A 27,547-nucleotide genomic window follows, 5' to 3' on the forward strand; every position below is an offset into this window, starting at 1 on the left:
GCACATGCATAAACGCGCTGCAAATACAGAAACAATGCAAAATGAAAAGAACACAAACCCTGAAAACAAATGCAGCAGAAAAACGCTGCATCCAGTCTATACAACGGAAGGCGAGGTTATGTCTGTATCATAAAACTTCATATGTATAAACTACATGTGTTTTGTGTGCAAATATCTTAATTTGTAAAGTAGCTAGTAACTAAAGCTGTCATAGTAATGTAGCTGAGTAAAAATGATTCTCTCTGAAAATGTAGTGGAGTAGATGTAGAAAGTGGCATGAAAAAAAAGACTAAAGTAATGTACAAGTACTTGCACCTGAAGGGGTGGTTCAGAATTTTGGACATAAGACCTTATTTCCAAGTCAGCCAGTGTGTTTTTTATCAGTGGAGACAGTTTTCAAAACTTTTGTTCCAGCTCTTCCAGTTGCAGAGTTTGCTGGTGCTAGGTTAGCACAACTCAACAGTATCTGCTAGCCTGCCATTTAAAACAGTCTTACCCACTCCACAGTACACCAAAGGCAAATAAATTATAACACCAGACTATTGATGTAAATGTCTTTTGATAGAGCAATGCTAGAAATAAATCTACCCTTGCATCTCAATGATCACATTACATTTTGAGGGTCTATTTTCCAGCAGTGGCGGGATTTTACTTTGCTCGTGTTAGTAGTACAACGCCAAAAAGTAAACAGAGAAGTGCACTACAGTCGGGACACATAGCTAGCTAGTAGTACTTTTGTAAATTGTTATTGAAGCATTGGACGGGAAAAAAAGGACTAGGAAATGGGGATTCAGTGTGCATTTAGAAATTGTAAAAATAAACCAAACAGATGAGCGAACAAATTTCCATTGCAAGATCCAGAGAGGAACCAACTGTGGCTCCTTGCTGCCGGCTTGGACATCAGGCCACCGGCGGAGACTGTACTCAAGTTACAAATTTGTAGTGAACATTTTAGACCAGACGACTTTGAAAACCCCCGCAATCTAAAGGACCACAAGTCACTGACAACGAATGCGGTTCCATCCGTGTCGATGCACCAACAGCTACTGATGCACAGGTAATAAGGCATCTCCAGCGGGTGTTGTTGCTCTTTCTCTTTCGGCCATTTTAACACAGTCTGTGTATTCCGGCTCTTACAGGTAGGATTCTTCATCGTCTTCAGAAGTCCCAAGAAACATTGGCATGACTTTCAAAAGTGGGCATACTACTATATCTTGTTGATTCCTTTGTGCAATGTACTATGCTTCTGTAGCAATGAGTGACAGCGGCAGGTAAATAAAATGTTGTCAAGTGAGCCAACTTTCTTGGTTGCATAGGTAATGTACTCCGCTACTGCTGTAGCCTATGCTCCCAACTACACGGAACAAAGTTTAACTATTGCAATGTGATGCAACGGTAGTTTTATTTCTAGCATTATTCTATCAACAGACATTTACATTGATAGTCTGGTGTTATTATTTATTCGCCTTTGGTGTACTGTCGAGTGGGTAAGACTGTTTTAAATGGCAGGCTGGCAGATACTGTTGAGTTGTGCTAGCCTAGCACCAGCAAACTCTGCAAATGGAAGGACTGGATGAAAAGTGTTGAAAACTGTCTCCACTGATAAAAAACACACTGGCTAACTTGGAAATAAGGTCTTGTGTCCAAAATTCTGAACCACCCCTTTAAGTACAGTACTTGAGTAAATGTGCTTAGTTTCTATTCCATCATGGGTCATGTCAATGAAGCCAATCAGACACAGTCTATCATATTGTGATCTTAGCCAACACAACCTCCAGATCAACTGTCCATCTGCCACGGGCTGGAGGTCGTCAGGCAGCATCCAATGACTGCGATGGATATGTAAATCGGTGCCATTAAGGCACTCTTTCTTTAATTAGTCTTTAGATTTCATGACTGAGTGCTTCCAATTATGGATCAATGTCTCATTTCTGCACACAGACCTCTGGGTGCGTGGAGGCAGTTTTCCCGTTACAAAATGCTTTATAATTTCTCCTCTGCCAAGACGGACGTTCACATTACACTCCTTAACTGCTGATCAATGAGAAATTCTGCTGCTGTAAGCCTACTGATATGTGTATAATATGCACTGGTAGATGTTTTTATTCTATTTATATATATATATATATATGGAGCTGCTCAGATTTCAACAAAAATGCAGTTTGATTTATGGAATGGCCTGTCTGGATTTTAACTGTGGATGTGTGTATAGTTGATGCGGTGTGTACGGGAATATAGGGCAGATCTGTGTGTGTGTGTGTGTGCGTGTGTGTGTGTGTGTGTGTGTGTGTAATTGCCCTGGTAGTAATTTAGCACTGAGCTCATTAAATGGTGCATAAAAAGAGGGCTAAATTCTGCTTAATACCTAAATGCACTCCTGACTGGGAGTTATACTGGGAGGAGTTGCTGACATAGCGCTTTGAGACTGTAAAATGCTACTCATGTCTTTTGAAAATGGCCATTAGGGTCCATGTTCAGTTCCTAGAGCCTGTTAAAACTGTTCGGGGGTTTTAGGAATCCAAAATGTTGACTACTTTTATGTTAATTAGCTTGAGACAGGCATTGTGTCCACAAGCAGTGCTAATGCTCTTGTAGAAAGGGATTTTCTAAAGGCATTTATAGAAGAGGAAAGCCTTCAAATTTCTGCTGCAGGTAGATTGTATGTGAGAGAAGTCAAGTAACTTATTAGTTAGAATCTGGAACATGCAAGGTTAAATCCTTTTCTCAGTTTGACTATTATTCATGTCACGTTATTCACGATTTTGTTTGTGTCCACAAATTTACAATATAGGCTATTTTTCAATTCAAGATAAATTCAATAAGTAATCAAATAATCTGTGTTTTGAAAGGATACGAAAGCAGTCAAATTCTCATTACAAGGGCAGCCTTTTTAACAGCTTTTATTGTTTGATGCCTAGAACATAGGCAACCATTTGCATAATCAGTGATGAATGTGCAGTGGAATGTAAGAATTTCTTGGAAAGAGATTGCATTTAAAGTCTCTCTGCACATTTGGAAGCCAGTCTTTCTACCAGCTGTGCATTAAAACAATGTACGCTAATGGAAAACAAATTTTTAATACCAAAGTGCGTGTGTGTGTGTGTCACCTAGATTTATTGTGACACTCTGGATTAAAACAGATCTCATAAGGACTCCTGAGAAGGAAAGAGTTGTGCAAGAGCTGACTTTCTATCACTGCCTCTCACCCCTGTGATCCTCGCCACTGCAAGGTAAAAGGCAATCATGCCCACACAGCCTCACCAACACTGTAATTATCACAAAGCAGCTCTGTCTACGCAAATGTTTACACGGAACAGCAGGAGTCTGATTTTCAGTGAATTTAACTTAATTAAAGGGTACGCATGTGAACGTATGCTTGTGGGAGTGTACACTTGGACATTTGGTGCACATGCATTGATTTTTGTTTATATTCAGGATTATTTTTGGGGGCTTTATGGCCTTTCAATTGATAAGATAATTTGAAGACAGGGAAGGTGAGAGAGAGGGAGGGATGACATGCGGCAAAGAGCCGCTGCCAAGGGCTTGGCCTACATGGGGCGCACTCTACTGGGTGAGCTAGAGGTCGCCCCGTACATGCGTTAGTTACACTGTTACAGCAACACATGACTGTGTGTGTCATGCCGTCATTTTTAACACCTTTATTAAAAAGTCTCCGCTGTAGTTACATTTCAATCTTTTCTTTTTCATAAGACGCAGGCACAGATCTTGCTTGGCTGTTACAACAAATTTGATATCTGACTCTGCCACTGACCTGTTTGCAAAACAGATGCTGTAATATTGATGCCTCTCCCGGTCTCTTTTGACACTTGTGTCTCACTGAGTTGGAGCTTAACTTTACACATACGCATATGTTGCAATAGAGCACAATTGATGTGATGGTCTGGGCACTTCTGGTCAATGACTATTGTGTGTTCTCCAGGTTCTGTTGCCATGCCAACGGTGGCAGAGCTGAAAGGACCCCAGGTTTTGCTGGTCTTTAAGGACTTTTCCAAGGAGGACAGGCGCTGCCAGTGTCACAGCACCCGCAGGTGCAAGGGCAGGCCCGGATGGTACATGATGTCACCCGCACAATAACCAGTGGGAGCGTGTAGCCAGGGGAGGGGAAAGGGAGTCTTTATCTGCAAAAAACATTTGCATCAGTGCCCAAGGGCTCAGTGTCTGCTGCCCTCTAGTGTGTGTGTGTGTGTTTGTGTGTGTGTGTGTGTGTGTGTGTGTGTGTGTGTGTGTGTGTGTGTGTGTGTCAGGATGAGGTATCAGCAGCCTTGCTGGCGGTTTTTCTGTGGTTATTGCCTGTTATCCAGCCTTGGGATGAATGCTTTGATGTGGGGAAAATTGAGTGTAACTGTCGGGACAAGTAGCAATTTATTATATTGCAATTTGCTATTTAGATTAGCTGTGCTATGAATGAGACAGATATAGAGTGCAAGTGACTGGGAAGTGATGTCTGATGCATAAAGGTCTGAGGTCACCGGTGATAATAACTACCGTCATTAGGGATCCATTACACCATGAAGCCTACTTCAGCTGATGGACTCTAACGATGTCGCACTGCAGAGAAGCATTTCGTTTTGATGAGACAGTTGTTCATAGGGTGCATTTCATTAGCTCTAAGATGAGATTTTGTTGTCTGGGAATTGATATGCTACTGGTTGAGCCCAGGCTTACAGACAGCACCCTGTGTCCCTCAACACAATCTGGAGCAAGTTAAGAAACAAATGTAATAATGGAAAATTCCCCTCATGCACCCCGCACCTTTCTTGCCACAGCACATTGTTCTACTGATAAAATGTACGTGTAAAATATTTACATATGCCGACCAACCTGCTAACTAAACATTTTATTGAAGTGGCCGTACATCATTTAAGTGATACAAATTAAAAGCAATTTCCAATATCCATTTCAAGGCCAAGTTAGCAATTTACAAAGACTGAATTCTTTTTCCATGTACATTTGATCAGCTTTGTGACAGTTTGCATTACCTGAGCGGGGAGAAAAAGAGAGAAAAAAGAACAGTGCTAATTGGAAATTTATCCCTTTATTGGGCTTGATGCACACAAGAAGCCAGAAGCTCCTGGTTTGCACCATGATCCATTATAATCGTATAATTAATAGTACTCAGCCCTTTTATCTGTGTGCACGTCAGAAAGGGGTAACGAATAAATGATTAAATTTAAGGGAATCCGATGCCTATTATAAGTGTGTGTTAATTCAGGCACCGTAGGTTATTTAAATGTAACAGCCTAATCTTTTTTTATGAGCTCCTGGAGAATAAGATAAATAGAAATGGCATTTACCAGAATGTGTTTCTTGTCTGTTGGGAAGGACAAAGCAGTACGTTGCAGAACACCTTTTTGAAGGCATTAGTCATTTGTGTTTTTTTGTTTTTTTTAACTGATTGTGTGTAAAGCACTTTGCCTGTTGCTGAAATGTGCTACACAAATAAAGCTGCCTTGCCTTGACTTACTGTATTAGAGCTTTTTCTTATCATTATAGTATGAAGTTAAATATGTTGCAAAAGGTGAGAGCTTGAAGAATACGATGTGAGAATTCGCAGAACAAAACATCTGAACTTTTATGTTAATGTTGGCTCTTGTAAAAATAAAATTTGCACTTGCAAAAATATTTGCGAATTTGAAGTCACAGGGTTCCAACATGTGAGTGTTAAATTAATATATATTACATTGTTGGATTATTAATATTGATTCATGAATATGATTGATTTGTGCGTAAATATAGCAGATAACTGTTGTAGTTGGCCGACAGAGCTAAATATAACTACTACATCTACTGTTGGATACTTTAATCTGTAACATCTATACAAAATATAAATTTTCAAAATTACTGATTAAGAATGTAGATATTTTTATCTTATGTAATCACTTAACAAACAATACACTGGGACACAGGAATACGTCCCAGGACAAAAAAGTAAGAAAATAAATAAAACACAGAGAGGTAAGATGGGGAGAGGGAGACCTAACAAAAACACAACTGCAGTACAAAGCTCGCGGCTCACCTTACAAGACACACAAAATCAGACACACAAAAAAAAAGACAACTAAGCATGTAGTTGAGTAGTACACAAAGATGCAGTACACTATTTGAGCACTTGAGTACTTCAAACATCTATTTACAGGTGGTAGTACTTTGTATGTGAAAGAAAGTTGTATAAAGCCCTTTATGGCTTCAGAGGGAGCGTTGTGTCTGAGTACATTTCATTCTGTTGCACAGATTTTGACTATTTTTATTTTAAAACTGTCCTCCATAAGTCCGACAATGTTATAGAAGTGCAATGCTGAATTGGTGGAGTACTCTTCTAACTGTGAACCTCAAGATTAGTCTGGATCAACAGAAGTACAAAGAATTTCCAGGATAATTGGAGCAGGATATCCTTACCTTCCGCTGTTTTGTCATTTGCTTTTGGAAACAACAAACTTCAAGCTATCGAGCCACACGCTGAAGATGGCAAGTTTTGAGGAAAATTTGCTTAGTTCTTTCAGGTAATGATTGGTAAGTTTTAAAAAGACTACGAATGTTGATGTGTTGCCGGTTGCTGCATCCAGAGCTCTCCACTTTTACCCACAGGGTTAACATCCAGGATCATAGTAATTACAATTATGTCCTCTACTTTACCCCACAACCATGCTTTCCTCTTTAAATATTTCATCTGTATTCCTGTTTAACATCACTGGTTGCTGTACAAATTGTACTGGTTATGCTCAGGATAATATGTCATGGCACGACAGTGAGGAATGTACTATTCTCAAGACGAATTTTTGTGTTGAAAGATTTACGCTTCCTCGTGTAAAGAGGATATTCTGTTACCAGAATCTATGTTTTTTTACCCCATCACTATCCTACATCCTCAACTCAACATTTAAAAACAGTGAGCTTTTTTTGTTTTGTTTTTTAAAGCCCAGTTTAAAATATCCTCTAGTTTTGTTTGGCCAGGTTAGGGTTGTGTAAATGAACGTCAGTTGACGCACCATAAATCAAAAGGTATTGGTTTAGTGTGTTGGAGGAAACGATAGCAACATGAAGGATGCTCTGGCTGGTCTGATTGTATCACCGATCTTTCACGGCAGCCTTCATGTAGGAAACACTTTGACATGTTTAAAAACTGGAATCTTGCACAAGCACACGGATCCATATACACACACTGGAATGCTCATGGAATGTGCCCACACGCCCAACACAAGCCTATACATTCAAAAGCAGCTTGGTATTAAAGTTTAATCAAATGTAAAATTGGCGTAGTTTTTTGATGTCATATTGACAAGTTAATGTTGGGCGCCGGTGGCTCCCGTCAGCAGGCACTTACAGAGGGATCTTTATAGCTTACATCCTGGAGAGCACTCACAGACTGCAGGAACGTATTGCTGCTGTCAGGTGAAAGCGAAAAAAGGTGCTTCGAATCTGGTTTTGTGTCTAACCTAGAAGTAAATTCGATATTTTTTAGCCAAGGCATACTTGAAATTTGTTAGAAACTGTCTCTGAATGTCATTCTTCACTTCTTTGTGTGAGTTTAATCATCTCTTAGGCAAACAGTATTTTAACTGAAAAACTATCAATAAAAACAAAGAAATAGGAAATCCTTTGTTCAAGAAAGTTATCCTTAATAGGTGAAGATTACAACTCTCCTCAGCTACTGTTACATTTTCATATTACCTAGTAGTGATCAGCACGTTGTTCCAACAGACCTTAAAAAACATATACTTTTCATCCCGTTTGACAAAATTGGTCATAAACATTATATAGACTTAAAACTGAATATGCTGTGTCCTATCTATTGTGTTTTTTTGCACTTATTTCTAAATCCTCACATGAATCTACTCCACTCTTTCATCATGCAGTAAATTGTCTGTATTCTTGTCTGCTTCCCCTCTCTTCTATCTGTCTCTAACTCTCCTGTGGCCACTACATACAATATATCACTGCATAACCATGAACCTTGAAAGCCACAGAGGCAGCTACACCTCGCTGACATTTATCACTATTATACTCCTTCCTTTCTTCCTTTTATTTGAAAGTGTTTCAGGGGGAGTTTACGCCTTTTTTCCACTCTTCTCCCTATCTCACTTTCTATTCTGGACAGGGCTGAATTGAGCAGGTCCATTGGGTACAGGTTTCTGAGGGTGCTTTTCCTCCTACACTACGCTCCACCCCCCCCCCCCCCCCCCCCCCCCCCCCCCCCCCAAATCTTCCCTCATGTACTATGTACTTTCTTAAGAAACATACTGGGTAAGAAATCTTTGGAATGTAAAGATGGACTGGCCATACAGTTTCCTCTGCCTAACTTGTAGAAGTTTTACTTTTGTAAAGCTCTCCATACTCAAACTATTCTGTGACATTAGTGCGAGAACTAATATGGCCATTATAATAAGTATCCATTGTTTCTTCTCTTTACTTTTCAAATCAATGGGGTATACCGTTCACCACTGTCTGCATTGACATTTTGGACTTTAAATACATTCTGAGTCCTAGTGATTTGCTTTATTTGCATAATGGCTAATCAGAAAACTGGGACAGTGACCCTTAAGGACTTTGATTTTTGGTCAGATCTCCCTCAGAAGAGAAAGTGTGCTTCTGCTGTGACCATTAGGGTACTTTTTGAAAATCAGGCCTAAAAAGAGGCTCTGACCTCTGAGGTGGATGCTTGTTGGAATTGGCCCGGCATAATTGACTACACCTAGACTATTCCGTATCGAATACAGTTTGATTAACAACCCTTACTCTTCCTTCTAGTTTTAGTTTATTTTTATTTTATTTCTGTGCCATGTCAAACATTTGGCCCATCCCATATGAGATAACAAGACAACACTACTTAACAGACGTCTTCAGAAACAGAAAAAAACTGAACAAAGAAATATCCACATCATCATCTTGACATATCTTTTTTCTCTTCTCCAGCGTTGCTTTTAGAATCCATACATGTTTATAAAATTGATATCTGTTTTTATCTTACTAAACAAAGCATAACAATGTTCACAATTAAAAGAAAAGTAGAAAACAAAAATGAACTCATTTTCGATATTATTTGAGCAACACATTTGACGGAGACGCTTTTCTTCTTCTGTCATAATGTTTAGTTAACATTACTAGTCAACTGTTTCCGTGTCTGCTCTTTGATTCCTCCTCCTGTCCTTCCCATTCACCTTAATTCTGTAGTTACAGTAATGTGTTCTGTTTAAAAGATAAAACATACCAGGGTTAGGTCAGTAACAGTCAGGGCCGTAGTTACCATAGAGGTCATGCCTTTTTTCTTTTTTTTTCAAGAAATCCTGGGATTAAAAGTAACTTGAGTAGGAGTTTACAGTCTGTAATAACAGTCCAAATACTTCAATTTTAGAGGTTTAAGACCAGAAACTTGAATTAAAATAAAGGGATTTCTTAATCGCAGCATTATATTCCTAGCATTGTGGGGATGTCTTTAAAATATAAGAAGAAAGAAGAACAAAAATCAAATTAGCTGTAAACATATATTTCATTTTTTACCAGTTGTATTACTATACAAATATGTAGAAAAGGACATGTTCCTACTTTCTGTATTTCTAAATGATACGGCCCTGGCAATAGTGGCGTGTAGATGATCAGCATTTGTTGTAGAAATAACAGAAGCAAAAGCAATTTTGAAAGCTTTAAGAATACAGTACATGCACGTGCTGCACCACTTGTTGGTAAGATGTAAGAAGTTAATGATATCTTTGTTTATTAGTCTCTTAAATAGAGAGGGACTTTCTACTTTTAACAGCTGAGGCTTATGGCAGAGCTGGTATTTCTCATGGCTTGCTAACACGATTGCATAAAACATGTCTAATGTACAAAATGTACTGAATTTGACACACTGCAGCTATTGCATGTAGTAGATGGTTGTGTAGAGATGTGAACACGTGTAACTGGCATTGTATTCATAGTCAAGACATTTGTTGCATAATGATGTTTGTATTAGATTCAGACAAACTTCGCCTAGCATGAATGATTAGGTCCAAAATGTTTGCAGGCGCTCATTCTTGAATGGATGCTCTGGGGTACAGTGTCTATTGTGTATGCACATACATGTATTCATAGCTAGTGTGTGAATGTGTGTGTGTGTGTATGTGTGTGTGTGTGTGTGCGTGCGTGCACGCCTGCATGCGTGCGCTTCGTTGTGCTGACTGGTTTATTGCTGTTCCAGGTGACGGAGCATGAGAACAGCAAAGCTTCAAGGTACTGCTTTCAGGCACCACTGAAGCCACAAATTTGATTATTTTTTTCCCTCCACAAGTAGTATAGAGTTGCATGAGCCCCCCCCCCCCGTCTCTCACACACGCACACACACACAGCTGCCTCACACTACCGTGGACCACATCTCTTGTTCCAGCAGCCTCCATTATGCATCTTCGTCTGCCCTTCTGTTTCCGTTCAACATCAGAAGCGTTACGTGCTGCTCTGCTGAGGTCTTTTATGGCCCTTCGTGGTATGCATTCTACATCTCACTTTATGTGTCTAATACATAAAACAGACAAAAGTCCGGCCTGGGCTCCAAATGTTTTACCAGACGATATTCTGTTGTTCTAATGTTAGGACTACATAAAAAAGACAGATGTCTAAAACAATTGATCTACAAATTGAAAAATCAAGAAATTGGACCTAAAAATGTCATTTCATTTATCCTTCAAAGCCTCTCTATCTATCTGTCTCTTATTCTCTATTCCCAATTGGGTTAGGCATTGGGCATGCGGATTCTATCACATCAGGGGGAGATTAAACAAGAAGTGTCACAATGACACAGTGCGTTTGATAATGGAACAATAGAAGCTCTTTCAATAACAACTCTTTCTTTCTAGAAATCTGCTGAAAAGGAAATTCCTCCAATAACTTTGTCCTGTTTCTGTTTATTCATTTTGACATTTAAATCTTTCTTTAACCCGCTTGCAGCCCAAATTCAATAGCTCTCTAACATGCTCCACTGAGATGAGATGGAGCCGAATCACCTCTGCCAAAGAGCTTTTTAGCCTGTGTTCTTAGTGAAGACACAAGCTGAACAACACAAGTTTGGAGTTGTTGATGGAAGATTTGGAAACAGCATGCGGAAGAGAATAGGATTAAGTTAAATATGGCTGACTGTTTATGTAAACCTGAAAAGTTTCCTGCTTAACACGTGGTTATTTAGCCTTTATATATTCACAAAGTAGATCTGACACTCGTTGATTAATCATTTTGATTGACAGAACATTCATCTGCGGCTGTTTGGATAACTGCTTAAACATTTAAGGTAATTTTGAAGCAACAATGTTAAACAACAATTTCTATTCAAACTTTTCTGTTGTCAGGGTCTGATTTTGCTGTATCATAAACTAAATATCTTAAAGGGGTTGTACTTAATATTCAGAACAATAATATAGCAGTAAGTAAACAGCTGCTATTTTAAGATATAGGGGAGTAATGGTGTCCTGGGCAGAGAATAAAGTCACTCTCCGAAGTTCTTTGTTTTGACAGCCGGTCCGGCCTTGTGTGCAAGTTATTGGATGTGAGTGCTTTATGTGTCTGTATCAGACGAGGGCCGCGGCAAAGTGCCTGTAATTGACGAGTTGGGATAACAGTCTGCAAGAACTATGTGGAGGCAATCCCATGAACATAGCGTACAGCTCCTTCAAGCTTTTAACAGATTTTCAGCCAAAACAAGCCATTTAAAAACATCACCCTGGGCTTAAGGAATTTGCATGGGCATTTTTTTTATTAAACAGAAAAAGTAACAGTTGGACATTTTAGTAAAAATGCTTATTTGTTTTTTATCCAAAATCATGAGAGGATTGATTCCACACTCCTATATGTTGGGTAATATATAACATATTCTCTTTGTGACAGCAAGAAAACAGTGTCTCGGAAATTTCCAAACAATGCACGTGTGAGAGGCTACTAACTAACTATATCTGATATTTATGTCAACCATTGGCTTTACATTGTCAAAATGATGTATAAAAAGGCTACACAAAGCATCGTAATTGGTTACATTATGGTGCTAATTCACTCACTGTTGTCACTGTATGTACTACTGATCTGCTGGTGTCGTTGTGATTAATGGGCATCCTGAATGTGCCTAAACAGCAACCTCGCAGTCATCACTCTGATATTCTCTCTTAGTGAGCTGGTTGTCAGCACCTTGTCAAGTCAGATTTCCCCCTCCAGTTGGCTCTCTGAAGCTGGAAGGCCAGCTGCTTCCAACTTTAGGGCCTGTTATCTACCGGGCTCTTCTCTATTGCCTTTAGCCGCCCTCTGGTTGTCTGCCTGGCCTCCGATTCAGTTGAACCACAGCTAGTTTAAAGATATTCATCAGGCTGAGGCCAATTGTGTGGCACGCATCCACAGGCCCTTTGTTGCTAATTGGATTTGACCCCATGCTGGAAGTGACAGGGAAATGAACAGTTTCCGAGCCATGTGATCAGCAGACTCAGAGAGGGCAGGTCGGATAAGGATGGCACGCTGGTATAAATGGTCAATGTCTGTGACTCAACGTCTGAGTCACATTCACGACACTGATGTTTCTGTCAGATTTCATTTTATGACGTATGTCAATGGGGGTCAAGTACAGCAGTCAGTCTAAAAGCCACTGCTTACATGAAGTAAAGAGGCTAAAATGTCTGTTTATTGTTTCCTCTCTTTGCCATCTGCTTTATAACTTATTGGCTAGCGAGATATACAACCTGCAGCAGCTTTGGGTTTCTAAGAGTCGTCATAAAAATGCTATAAAGAAACCCCTTTCACCATGAACAATCTATTTATTAGAGTTGTGGCTTTCACGATTTCTTCCGAAATCACAAACACATTCTCCATAGACTTCCATAGTTTCCACTCATTTCTACGTCATCAAAATCGACGAACGGCCAAAGTGAAAGCATAGTTTGCATGTCTCCTCACACCTCCTTGATCTCCAGTCCACTAGCCCAAGACACTATTTCTTCTCTCTCATTCACTCCTCCACATTTTTCTTTTGCTGTCATCTTTTCAGGTCCTCTTCCAAAGTTGTGTATTTCTGTCACAAAGATTGCTAATTTAACAGCATGTCTGCATGTTAAAAGGAAGCAGAAAGACTATTTTTACAATACAAATCCATACAACCTTAATATTTTGTTGATATTTTTTAATGTAGGAAGAAGAAATATAAAAACCTCATGAAATGTATAGCATTCACAGCTGCTGTTAAACTCTGCCAACTGAATCATGCGCAGGGAAATAATTGACATCCCTGATGGGAGAGGGAGAAAAGTTAATAACAGTCAACTTTTCTTTCTTTTCTGGAGGCTTTTTAACTTTGTGAGGGTGTGACTTTCGCTGTACAGTATAAACAAACCTTTCTGCTGTGCAGGCACTTTCATTCTTTTTCTTCTCTGTCTGTGTATGATGTTTGCCAGAGCAAAAGTCTGCCTGTGCTGTAGAAAGTAGGCCATCTGGGCTGATGGCTGACGGCTGACACAGGTCCTGTGTGACTCTCTCTATTTCTGGACGTTCAGCAGCACATCATCTGTTAATTTTGCTGCCTGATAAACCTTGTGGCTTGACCGCTGTGAGATTAGCATCTGTTTTTTTTACCATAGCATTGTGGGACGGTTATGTAAGTCCATGATGTCGTACTACGCCTTCAGTCGCTCGGTTGCTCTGATTTTTATGCCGTTATGAAATGTGACACAAGTTATTTGGTTGTCACCTTAATTATTCATACACACCTCTGTTGGATGTGAAAATTGGGTTGTTGTGCTCAGCTGCGCAACAAATCTTTCATTCTCTCAGAATAAAACTGAATTATATGATGAAATGTGGAAATAGTGTCAGACCTATGTGAATATGAGAGCAGTGGTTAAAAACATTTTCCATTATTTATCGTTTTACTGTTTTTAGTCCCCTATTCATAATTTACGATGTTAAACATTTGTTCTGTTGTCTTTCCAAGATGTACCTCACATTCTCTCTTTGCTTTACTGAATTTGGCTCTAAAGGTTCTCTTTTTTTCTGCATCATGCTTTACTGTAAAGTATTTTGTACGTTACATTCACCCTCCTGTCCACACAAAGCACCATGTGGATATATTCTTCTCACCTCTCCCTCTCTCCCTCTCACCACGTTTGAATTACAAGAAGCTGTTTTGTGCTGGTGTGTCACAGAGACTATGCATGAAATGTATTGGCCCAGAGTCCAACCATTTGACAGCAAGACGTGGCTAACATATCTTGTGCCATTTCCCGTCTCCTCCGGCTCCCGTGTAAAGCTGACCTTTCCTTCCTCCAGGCTATATTTAAACTCTGAGCACCTGAGACTTATGGCGCCACAGGAAATTTTATTATCAACGCTCTCCATTTATCTGACTTAATTCAGGCCTGCCATAGATCGTGCCAGAGGATGTCATGTATTTTACACTCCGCTACAGCCAACAAGGGCACTGGTGACGAACCTGACCATCAACACCTTAGCAGGGGTGACACCTAGTGAAGCATTCCTTTGAACTGCTCTGAGGACCCGCCATGAGATGATTCTATTTACGGTGAACATCACCTGTGGAAAAATGTGAGAGGAATAAAGGAAGATGGGTCTGTGATATTATCTGTGAAGAAGGGGGTTTGCCAGAGAGCCAAACACAAAACGACTTGACATTTTGCAATCTCAATCTCAGATGTTAAGATCACACAGATCACAGATTTCAGCCACATTCATCAGCTACACGTACTGTTACTCGTCATTAGAGCAGATAATCGGTAAATGAGCTCACAAACACACACACAAGCTAGTCATATGCTTAATTATTCACTGACTCTTTTTTTCTTTGCTCTGGCAGGTCTGATATGGGAGTTCAGAGAGTTCTCCAGGTGGATCTGAAAATGGAAAGCTTTCCGGAGCCGCTGGGTAGCCGCTGGATGGCCTGGCAGGTGGAGTACCCGGCCAGTCGTGCCACCACAGAAGAGGCTGAGACAGAGATCCAACTGGCACAGGAGGACCTAGCGGGTATCGTGCCGCTGGCCATGGTGAGTTGAGCCACTTCAAGCTCAGTTCCACACCAAAATAGATGGATGATATATATCCTATCACTGACTGTGAAATGTTGAGCATCATATTATTTTTACACTTTGAACAACATAATATTACCATATGTTTTCTTTGAGCACATTAATGAAATACTTTGCATTGGAGATTGGAGAATTGGAGATTGGAGAATTTCATGACTGATGGCAGCCTGAAGCAGACTGCAGTCATGAGCTGCACATGTTTTGTGCATATTATTTGATTTTATTACTAAACTTTTAAATAGAAAGCCGGTATGCAAGGGTGTTTTTCTTGCGGTATATATACATATACCAGTACATTTATCACATACATATACCAGTACATTTTATTAGTTAAATGTTGTCAAGCCCACAAACAGTGGCACACATACAGTTTATTGGTTGCTTCTTAGCAGCGATGGAAAGTAATAAATCAACATGAACTTGTGAGTTAATATAAGAGAAACTCCGACACTGTATTTCATAGGGAAATTATGCACTTTGCTGAATTACATGAATCCAACAGCAATAGTTACTACTTTTTCAGATCAGGAGTTTTAAATGCAAAACATCTGATGAATTTATAAAACAATAGACCCAAGTGCATGCTGCACCTGCCTGCCTACACAAACCGGAGGTGCCTATGGGGGCTATCCAATCTTTAACACACAAAACCAAATAAACAAAACACTCAAACAAAACTAATTAGAAATACCTCCTACACTACTCTAATAATATATCAAGCCTGTTTAGGCTAAAAAACAACCTTGTTACTAAAAAATACTAATTCTAGTGTACAATTTAAATGTTTGAAATCCATCACTAAATTAAATGTATGGTAGTTTTAATTTAGGGATTATCTCACATTCCCTCTGCATTACTCCAAAGTATCCCTAAGGGTACTATTACCCCCATTTGAGAAACACTGATATAACAGATACACAATACCACTCTTCCTTTTCCTTTATTTAAGTATAGACAGGGGCGATTCCAGGATTTCTTACATGGGGGGCCAGTCAGGGGGGGGCCCAGGGGATTTTATCCGAAACCAGCATAGAAAATGCGCTTAGAAATTTAGGAAATATTGGATAGGATAGAACACTGCAATGTAATTATGCTAAATAAAACCCATTCATTCACATTCATTAGTAATTTCACTTGTTGTCATCACAAGGGCAAAATGAGGTGCAATATGTTTACAATAAACTTTGCTGAAAACCTTGCTCTACACAGTTTACAGATGACAGGAAACAGATCAGGAATAAAATTGCAGTACACAATTTATTTCCTACAGCAACAAGTGCTCTACAGGTAAGTTCTTCCAAACTGGCCTCAAAATTTCAACAAAGTACACAAAACCAAAATCCAAAAACCACTATAAAAACCCAGAAGACATGAAAGGGGGAAAAACCCACCAGCAAAAAGCAAGACAGAGGATGACTGGGAGTGAAGACGATGAACCAACAAGAGAAAGATTAAGAGTAAATACACAAGGTAACGAGGGTAGTAACAAGAGACAGGTGACACAACAGTTACAACAGGTGGGCAACATCAGGTCAGGGCAGACATCACAGGGGCGGGAAAACATGACGGTGGGAAGTCAAGCAAGATATGAAACAGAGAGAAACGGGCCCTACAAAATAAAACAGGAAACTCAAGCAAGTAACAAACACATGGATGAAAAAGAGTAATAAAACACAACAGAGATTACAGAAGACAGTAAACAACAAGGACAAAGGTAAACATTTAACACAATATAGGAAAAGCCACAACTAAAACCACAACCATGAACGTAAATCAAATATATCCGATTGACAGCAATCTGGGGGGGCATCCCTCCCTCTAGACCTGCCCCTGAGTGCATCGCATCATATTCTGAAAACCATGCCCACCAGAGGGGAGAAGAAGCTTTCCATTTAATCGCACTGCGTGAAGGTTCCTCCTCGTCAATTTCGTCTGCTAGCAAACAACATATTGCCTACAAGCTGTTGTGTGCTGATATTCACTACCAATATGTTGTTTGCTAGCATACAGAATTGAGGAGGAGGCACCTTCACGCAGTAGAAGTCACTGGAGAGCGGGGAGTTCTTTTCCCCTCTAGTGGGGGCGGGACTTAAATGCACTCTGTTTCTGTATTTTGCTAATAATATGTACATTGACTTGTAACAGAGTACTTGTACATTGTATTATTACTACTTTGACTTAAGTAAAGGATCTGAATACTTCCTCCACTCACTGCTGCCTAGCTAGAAAAGGCAGAGCCATAACGTAGATGTGTCCGTGCAGACTGTGTTTAGGAGTAGGGCCAGGGGAGAGCATCTGAAGCTCCCAGAAGGCCTCACATGGGGTCCAGAATCTGGCTGGGGCCCGAGGGCACGCCTGGAGCTGTGTGTCTCCCTCAGTGAGGCACAGGTACTCTGCTGTGTAAATTGAGCTTAGCTTCCCCTGTAGAACTTCAAATAGAGAGCTTTGTTCAGCAAACCAGAGTGCACTGCTTCTGATTCAGATCAAGAACATTCAGGTGAAACAATTGAGCGACATCGAAACGTGTTGACTATAGAGACACACGTGCTGGCGCTGATTACTAAACCAATTTTTTTTAACCCATTTCTATTTCTGTGTCTTCTGATCTGCATGATACAGACCTGACTGCTGTGTAACGGTTATTGTCTGAGTAATGCCCGCAGGTGCGTAGATAATAGATGCATGTGGGTGGCTGTTCCTGAATTCAGAGAAATGTGGCACATCCATACCCACTGATCCATTCCCTGGATAATGAAAAACAATGTGTTCAATGCTGCAGTATTGTGCCAGTTTTTTCTCTCACATCCTTTTCATGTCACTGATGTGTCAACAGCCTGGTGGCCTTGCTCTAGGAATACTTGCTTCCACAAATGATTGCAAAGTTGATTTGCATGATTATCTCGCAAAGGCTCTAATCATAAAGAGAATTGAAAATCACTTTTTTAATTAAATTGGTATTTGATATCTTTCAAGTCAGTCAGTCAAATACTTCCTCATTTGTAAAAGTGAAAGCAGATGCAAAAACTAAAACGCACACTTCAATCAATCCTAAAACGGCCCGCCTTTACATATTCTGCTCATTTTCACATAAAAGAAGGGATTTTAATGGTTCACTATCAGAGGTGTCAAAAGTATTCACATTCCTTACTCATGTAGAAGGATAGATACTAGGGTTTAAAAAGAATTCTGTTTAAGTTGAAGTATCAACTCAAGCTTTTTACTCAAGTAAAAGTGTAAAGGTACTGGTTTTAATCTATTTAAAGTAGGAAAGTAAAAGTAATGGTAATAAGGGGGTAAAATATGCTTTTTTAAAAATTAGACAGCAAGTATTGGAAACCATTACTTTGTGGAGCTTGAGGCGCATTCCAAAGGACTTGTTTGAAAAATGATTCCAGGTACAGCCAGGGATGTTGATGGGTTGGCTGGTATTTCTGGCTACCAATCTCCTTGCTGGTGCTTGGTTGGGACATTTCACTTGCGTTTCCTTGAGTCTCTGCCACGGACATCTTCGTACTAGGCTACATACGTCTGCTATTTCCTTGCTGGTGTGTGACGTGATTTGTGTCATGTGCAGGTGCAATGGATTGCGTACAATCTAATAGGGTGTCGGAATGTTATAGGTTTATACTTCTGAAGGTAAATGGCACGATTTACCTGGATAGGAGTAAAGAGGCTATATTTAAATTGGAAGGAGTAGAATTAAGGTAACAAAGTATTTGTACTTCATTACTTGGCACCTCTGCTCACTATAAATCAATTTTTGCAGTGGCAAAAAGCCATCTCAATTAACCTGATATTACATTTATTTGCTATACTTGGCTAAATCAATTAGGGACAGGGTAATTTAGGCAGGAGCCTCTCAGGAGATAAAGATGATTAGTATTTCATATGTACTAACATGGTGTGTGTGTGTGTGTGTGTGTGTGTGTGTGTGTGTGTGTGTGTGTGTGTGTGTGTGTGCGTGTGTGTGTGTGTGTGTGTTGTATTTCATTATTTTATTTGCATTCTATTTGCTCTTCTTACAAGTGCATCTCCCACACACACAACTTCCCAAGGTGCACAGAATCTCCAGCCACCCCATGGTACTTAACCCACAACACAAATACTTATACATGCCGACACATTCAGAACCCATTACTCTCCCTCTGTCCCTTTTTCTCTTTCCCTCACACACACACACACACACACACACACACGTTTAGGCTTTTTGCAATCTGCATGCACCAATATGGGAGAAGCACACAAGCGAGAAAGAATCTGAATTAGATTACTTGGGATCACTGTGGCATGAAAGCCCCACAGATAAGTTCCTCTCCCTTCCCCCTGCTACACTCCTAGCTGATAGGAAAGAGGAAGCCAGGTGATGTAAGAGCAGTGCCGTCAAACCCCCCCTTACACACACACATTCACACAGGCACATCAAGCCACCCAAATAGCACTTTACAGAAACAAAAATACAGCTTTCTGCACACAGAACTGAAGTCACTAATAGAGTAGTGAAGATGGAGATGTAGCAGAGACCTGGGGCCTCATTACAGAGACTTCTGAATCTGACATTCTTTTATCTGAAGTTAAGATAGAACTTTAAGTAGGTTTAGGTAGAATTTCTTTTCTGTAACCAGGCCCATGGTATACAAAATGGGGGCGGATAGTCAAACGTCCAAAACGATCAGCTTCTTCAATGGTAGGATGTAGTGGTGTGTTCTGTGTTCATAAAACAAATGTTGGATTACTTTAAGCGGGAACATATAATATCATAATGGAAAACCACACATAGTTGTGGTCAGACCTATAACTCAAAGATGTCTGCCCACGGGATACTGTAGATCCAACATCATGTTTTTACTATTTCAGCTCCGGGCTATTGGCTGTTCGTTCTCTAGTCTTCTCCAGATGTACGTCAGGGTGAAAAAAGAGTACAAGTTGACTGACCATAATGCATTTTTCCGCTTTTCAAGGAAATTGATCTGTATATGTTATACTGTACAAGTGTTTCAGGTTTTTAACTTACAAGGCAGCCTGTGGACATCTCTATTCTGTGGATATTTTGTGTTCAGCAACTGATCTGAAATATGATTGATTTATTCCTTTTTGGCATGCTTTGAACATTACTCACTCATCTAGCAGAAACAAAGCACTCTCACATCCCCTTTTTGGCACCATTGGTCGAATTCAGTCTAATGTTTACTTGTGTTTATGCCTCTTGTTTCAACCCCCAACTCCTGAGAAGAAAAGCTCTGAGAGCCAAAGTTATGAGCAGAACATGGTGCTGCACACTGTAGTGTTGATCAACAGTGTTAGCAGTATTACATCACAGACAGTCAGCGTTAATGTTGAAAAATGTTGCTTAAAGGAGCTTTGAAAGAAATATGAATATCCTGCTGCCTTTGTAGTTACAGTTCTCTAAGAAGCATAAAGATGAACTAAAAGCCACCCTCTTTGGTGTCATTGTTGTAGTTTTTTGTGTATGTTTTTCCAATAGTGGATCATTGTTGTGATCAATGATAGCTACAGTTAATTAAGATTACAGATTTAGCAACACAACCCCATACTTCAACGACATTATGGGTCAATTTCCCAAATCAACCTATAATGTCGTAATATAATGCGACGGTAAATAGAACGTATGATATGTTCTATTTATCATTGCACAGTGGCAGTTTAGTCTAATTAATTCTAATTAAGGTAAGGGTTGGTTAGAAATGCCAAAATGGATGACCAACTCTTTTAAAATCAAAATTGAACAAAATACAGACAAGCTAAAATACCCCATTGGATGGATGGTCTTTTTCTCCTAAAACTAAATCAATGTTTGAAGACCGAAACAAAAGACAACATTTCAACAAGGTGGGGCAGGACACATATGAAGCGTTGTAAACTTAATGTGCGTGCATGCGTCCGTGTGTGCGTGCGTGCGTGCATGGGTGCGTGGATGGGTGGGTTTGTGTGTGGGGAGGTGTATATGTTATGGTATGAGCATGCCTGATAGTGGCTTAAGATCCTGTGGAGTAGAGGAATACTGTTACAAGTAGGAGCTGTACTCTGATTGGAGAATGAAATTACACAATATGATAGTATATGTACTACCTCTAGATGGAAACAATACAAATAATTATTTGAAAAAAATTCTAAACACATAGTAAATGTTCTGAAACAGAATTACGTTTAAGCAACAAAAATACTTTGTTTGGCTTGGTAAAACATCAATCTAGTCTATATCCACAATGTTCCACTTCCTGGATTGCTCCGCTGTCGCTGGAAATTTTGCCGGTTTTCACATTTTTCGGCCAGACGTCTGTTACTTATAACTGTTCCTCAGATATCTGCAGGACTATCTGTCCAACCTGTGTTTTCTGTTCCACGACTAAAACAACCTTTGACAACATGTTCCACCAAAACAAGTTCCTTCCCGAGGCTATTTTGCAGCCACACCGTGGCTCTGCCCGGGTTCTTACTGCTGCCCATGACGACTGTGATTGGTATGAAGAATTGGCAATAAACCAGAGTACGTTTTTTTCTCTTCCCAGAATGCTGTGTAGACTAGTCAGACCCTGCTCCACAGTGCTGTGAAGGATGGTCTGGCAAAGCAAAACTACTAAAAACGAGGATCTAACGGCAACGTCATTGACATCATTGTTAAATATGGATTCCGTAAAATTTCCAAATGACAGTTGACTTTTAGTTTCACATGGGATGAGAACCCAGGCCTCCTGACTGAGAGTCTTGTGTTTATTTGACCCCCTACCTCCTCACACGGAATTTGACGCTTTTACACTTTGTTACCTCACTTCCTCGTTTGCTCTCTCAATAATTACTACAGTCACAAAGATCGCCACCTAACAACGAAACCTAATTCTGGGTGGTAAGCTGCTTGCATAACCGACTGATACAGTTTTCTGGGTGAGGGCAGACTTAGATTAAAGAAATAAGAGCACAGGAGAAAGAGACTTAAGGGAAGAAGGGGGGTGTTTTCAAAGATAGCAGAGACAGAGAGAAACACAAGCAAATTCTCCACTCTTTTTAATCTAGTTGAGAGGGGAGACTTCACAGAGCATGCTGAAGGCATCTGTTGACACAACAGCTCTGTGGTTTTGCTCTAGAAGGTCCTTTCATCTGTAATTAGCACTAATTAGTCTAATAAGCTAAACTGTATTTTGACGCAATGAGAAATTTGCTGTAATTGTGTTTTGACCAGAAATAATCTCAGAAACCGAATGAGGATCCATAACTGATCATGTCTCTAAAGGTTTTAATGTAATAAAACTAATGCCTATTAGAAATGAGAAGCTTATTTTGGGTTTAATCACATTTATGGCCTATTACTTCAATGGCTCCTCATACCCGTTCCCAGACAATTTATGTCGTGTTTTAAATTACTGTGCCTTTGCTGGAATTGATTATTATAAAAATGTGTTTTTATTGCCTTTTCCCAGCCAAGTGATGGGCTCTGCCATGGGTAACACCTCTGGGAAAGCAGTGTTATGATTTTGAAAGACAAAATTTATTTTTGTCCCCATTCCCTTTGAAGAGGGCTCCTCCTGTGTGCTGCCACAGACCCACCTGCATTGGGAGGGCTCAGAGCAACGCTCACCACTTTGTCACCAATTTCAAACCGTGAAGCAGGAGTTCTGCAAATGCAGCAATTATTTCAAAAGCAGAAAATGAAAAGAGTTCTCAAAAGTTTTAGTCAGTTTAGAGTGAGCAAACGCCTGGGAACTCTTTCTATTGACTGTAATACCTCTCGTCTGTCCTGGCTCGTCTTCTCTTTACCTTTTTTTTTTTTTTAAGATCTTTTCGGTTTTTTTTCTCCACCTCTTCTCTTTTCCTATATGTTTTCCAGACAAGCATACATACATATATTAACAATGTACTGTGGATTAATTGTCACCATCTGCCTCCTTGTGTCGCCATCCTGCGTTTCACTTAAAGTGTGAAAGAGCTGTGTGTTTTTTTGGGTCATCTTGAGATGGATCTTAAAGGCAGTAATTGGATGCCTGTGCAGATTCCCCTGCACAGTAGGAGACTGGTCCATTATCTTTTACCATTGTGAAGTAATATGCTGCCGTCCAGGCTGCCCTCATCATCATTACCCATGCTGTGGATGCCTGGTGATGGAGAGGGAGCAAGAGGACAGGGCATACATCATATCTGGCCTCATCAGTCTTCCTGTTCCAGCCGAGACACCAAACTGTGCTCACTCACACGAGCATCTGCAGCCATAGAGATGAGGAGGAATGAAGGCAGCCGTTTGTATTTACGTGTACCGCTCCAATGTATCGTTAAACAATAGATCATCACATTGGCCTTCTCTGGCCACTTCGGGTCTCACATGATAAAGTCATCTATCAACATCCTCCGATGAATGTATTATTTTACCCCTTTCGATTCCATTCCTTCTGTTGCAATGCACATCTTCTCTGCCAGGCAAGCAAGATCAACAGAGCCATTTATCAAACACATAGTTAGACTGAGAGACATGAGCACTTACATGCCAGCTAATCCTGCACAAATGCCACATGGACTCCATGTAATATCATGCAAGTTGTTTATCAAAAGAGCACGTCCTGTACTCCTTGCTTGAAAGTACCTGGTTTTAGTCATCTAATAACCTTGGCCGCTCGGTTCCACTAGTGCTGAGTTGCTGGCGCATGACACTGTTGTTTTAGTGGAACATAATGAAACATAGCTTTTTCTCCACATAGCATGAGTCATACTCCACAGTTTACAATAAAGGGCTGATGGATGGACCCCAAGCGAGCAATCCATTAGCATCTTCTACAGTTTAGAGGCTGATGATGAAGTGGTAGCACTAATTGAGGCTGCCGCAGTATGCACATGTTGGGTACTACGTGTAATTCTAAAGAGGACAACAGATCGGGACAAATGGTCACTTAATCCAGAAAGCGATCAAAGTCCTTGCCGCTGAATGGCTTAACATTTTGCCATCGCAGGACGTAAAAGGTATTCAGAAGGGCTGACACTCGTTGTCACTGTGACTGCATGTATGGCAACAAGTAAGGTAAAGAGAGAAGGTGAACTACTGTACCTTCTTATGACACTGGGAATTACTTCAAAAAAGAACAGAGGTTTAATAGCAAATTCTTCCAGTGTCACTCAGGAAGATATACACTGAAATGCTTTTGTATTTGAAAGTCCTTAAGTTATTGGGGTGGCTTTGTTACCTTTTAAAAACACACTTTGTAACACTCACACAACCTCCCTTGTGTGGTATGTGATTAGAGCTTTAATTTCTGCTGCTGCAGATACAATTTCTGCAAGGCTTGCTCATTACAGAGGCATCAGAAAAGGATCAGCCACAATTAAGAAAGCAAACCTTCCCACATTATTTTTGAAAGCTCCTTCAGCAGTGAAGTCAAATGACTTGTTTACTGTGTTGTTCTCAGAAGATGACCAACAACGCATTCATGCATTTGTGTTGCCCACAGAGAATGGTAAGGAACTGTCCCCTTTGGAAGCTCCAATATTGTAGTTTCTCTAATTGAATGCTGTGAACTTTCGTCCCTGTCACTGTAGCCCTCTTTGTTCTACTAACCCTGTCAATTATGGTGAAAATAGTTTGTACAGGGAGGAATGAGGGGAAAGGCAGGATCCACTGACACGTCAATCTGAGAGTGACAGGCTCGGCACACATCCATACCCCGCATCTCCCCATTATTGCAGACATCCCACTCCACACTCTTTCCAAGTTCTATTCATTCTGACTTTAATCCTGGCCCACTGAGGTTTGGGAGGAATGTGTGTATTTGTTTTTAAGCGGTAATGGACTCTACAGTGGAGCTGACCTTTGTGCCTGCTGAGAGAGGTCTGTGTCAAGAGAGCAGCAAAGCCAAGCTAAGCCAAGCTAAGCTGCCGGTATGGATCTCGATCAGAGCCGGGTAAGGAAATCAGATCAGAGATCAGGAGGTCATCCCCGGCAGGCATGGTTGGCTGTCAAGGAAGAACTCTTCATCGATCCGCTGAGTGTGATAGATATTGGGCAGAAATTGAGCACACTGGCGCAGGCAGGGTTGTTTCATTGCCTTCTAGCCTCTGGGCCCCCCGCTCAATGGGCAAACAGCAGGGGCACCAGTGAGACATCACAGTACTGGAGCCAGCATCAGCCAAAGCATCCTCCTGCTCCCTCCCCTAAGCCCCTGCAGCTCTCTCTTGCTCATCTCTGGGTGAGCAGAGGGTTGGTTTTGTTGCTGGTCAGGCTTTTCTCATTACATTAAGTAATGTAATTTGTAAGCATTTCACGTTTTTTGCTGTATACACCACAATGTCTTGCATTGCCAGAGCTTCCTCCAAAGCACTGCAAATGAGAGTCTGGCTAGTCCACACTAAGGCATGGATACCCGTTTGGACAGATATTTAGAAATTATGGTCGGGTTCGGTCACATCAGCACCTCCACGGTGCACCAAGGTGCCTCTGCAAATAGCCTCGGGAAGGAACTTGTTTTGGTGGAAGGTGTTTACGTTCAAAAGTTGTTTTAGTCCTCCAACAGAAAACCCAGAGTGGACAGATAGTCTACAGCTGTCTGGATTTACCCTGCAGAGATCTGATAAGCAGTTAACCACAGTCCTCAGAGTTTAGAATGCCAACACACCGAATGTGGAAGCTGACGGATATCTGGCCAATATGACTGACATGGCACCTAAGCAATCACGTAATCAAAACATTGTTGATATATAGACTAATGTAACCGACCAAATTACATCGGTACTACAGAGGACCAAATCACTCTAAATCAAACTGTCCCAAATTTAAATTTTGGTACCCGAGAGGACAGTAGCGCAGGCATATCTTTCGATAGCAAAGCTCCGATACTCACACACACACAGCTGTTGTGCAGACGGAGAGTCACTGCAATGCCAGTAAAGCGGTTGCAAGTGTGGTTACACTTCTCAAAATTCTACCCAGACAGTACATAACGACGAGGTGAAAGTGGTCGCAGTATGGTCAACGTTATGCTTCTTCTGTGACAGGCAGGCACCCCTGTGTTGACGACGCCCTGTTGACTGACTGACATGCTGAGGTTGTAGGGCGAGGCAACTTTAATTCTATAGCACATTTTAGCAACATGGCAATTAAAAAAAAAATAAAAGAAGAAGATCAAAATACAAGAATAAAACAGTGCAGTGTAAGAAATTAATAATTATTTGATCATTTGTAAGGACGGGTTTAGAAGGGGAGAGGGAGGTGTTTTATTTTTGTGAAGAGTGTAAAATGTTCTTAATAAATAACAAAATGCTCTAAGTGAATATGACAAATAGGTTCTGAAATTGAAACTGAAATTAGTTAATTAAATGTGTTATTACAGGTATCAAACACAGCGCTTTCAAGCCGCAGAGCAGAGTTAGCTTCCCAGGGAAAACAAAGGAATTTTACCCAGGAAACGCATGTTCCTTGGGACTGTTTTTATCCAAAACAGGATCTTTTTCCTCATTGTTATAGTGCCTAAACTTAGGTGTCGTCACCGCAACTTACCGCCGGCGGTCGCCTAGTTTTGTCGGCTATCACACATATTGATATGCATACATTATTGTCATATATCATATAGACCCATTCATGAGAACATTTTGCCCTGGTGCCTGACCTTGATTCTTCCAGAGCTAAGCCTTAGCTGTTATTTAAATTCACCAGGGACACCCGCTCCTTCCTTATGACCCATTGATCGAGATGTATTACAGGTATGGTATTCATGAGAATTGCAGGGGATTCGTCCTACAAATGTTAAATATTATACTTCCAGCTACGTCCAGCCATGTTTTATTCACAAGCTCCTTTTCTCAGCATGAGGTGCAATTCACGACCACTGGACCCCAGAGGGTGGATCCGTCCCTTCAGCACCAGTCCTCAATAATTCCTAACTTTATCTTTAGAGTACAGACACTAATAAGCCCTCTGACTGTTAATGTACGCATATTATTGGACAGGCGTGTTTATAAGAGATGCCCTCAAGGTGAATGGATGGAATACAGAGCACTGTAGCTGCAGTTCATAAACCTCTACCACTTCCAGTCACACAAAAAATCTCTTTCTTTGCATTCTGTATGTCTCTACTGAAAATAAAACGTTTAAAATAAAACCTTAGATAGAATTTTTGCATTGTGGAAAACAAGTTATACTGTCAATAACCTGTGTAGACTCCTTCAGAATCAGGGACAGTTCATTAGTAGACAGTTATTAATATTTGCGGGGAGATTTGTCTTGTCAGCAGCTTGTCACTGTGACAGTTCCCCGCAGTCAAAGTTTACCCGTTAATCATGTGCACTCATAAATAATTTACAGTTGAGAGCATTTCGATGTGACTAAAACATCAATGAGGTATAAGTGACTAAGCAGCTCAGATGAAGAGTTCTTGATCCGTCATTGGTTGCCCTTCTTCTGAAGTTTGTGAAGGCAACAATACAACATTAATCATTCCAGCACTGAGTCCACTATAAGCTCAGAGGTGTCTGTTCAAGTTTATGCAGCCCTTTTTTTCTTC

At 40.5% G+C, this 27,547-nt stretch overlaps 1 protein-coding gene across 1 annotated transcript in view; it reads left to right on the forward strand.

Moving 5' to 3' along the window:
* The window catches only part of si:dkeyp-14d3.1 (transmembrane protein 132C), a 141,990-nt gene that overhangs the window by 85,220 nt on the left and 29,223 nt on the right, over positions 1-27,547 (forward strand). Inside the window, exon 4 of the mRNA XM_034871995.1 lies at positions 14,828-15,014. Coding sequence (XP_034727886.1) covers positions 14,828-15,014 — 187 coding nt within the window. The remainder of the gene's footprint in view (positions 1-14,827; positions 15,015-27,547) is intronic.

Source organism: Etheostoma cragini, chromosome 5 (genome assembly GCF_013103735.1).
Source record: "Etheostoma cragini isolate CJK2018 chromosome 5, CSU_Ecrag_1.0, whole genome shotgun sequence".
NCBI lineage: Eukaryota > Metazoa > Chordata > Actinopteri > Perciformes > Percidae > Etheostoma > Etheostoma cragini.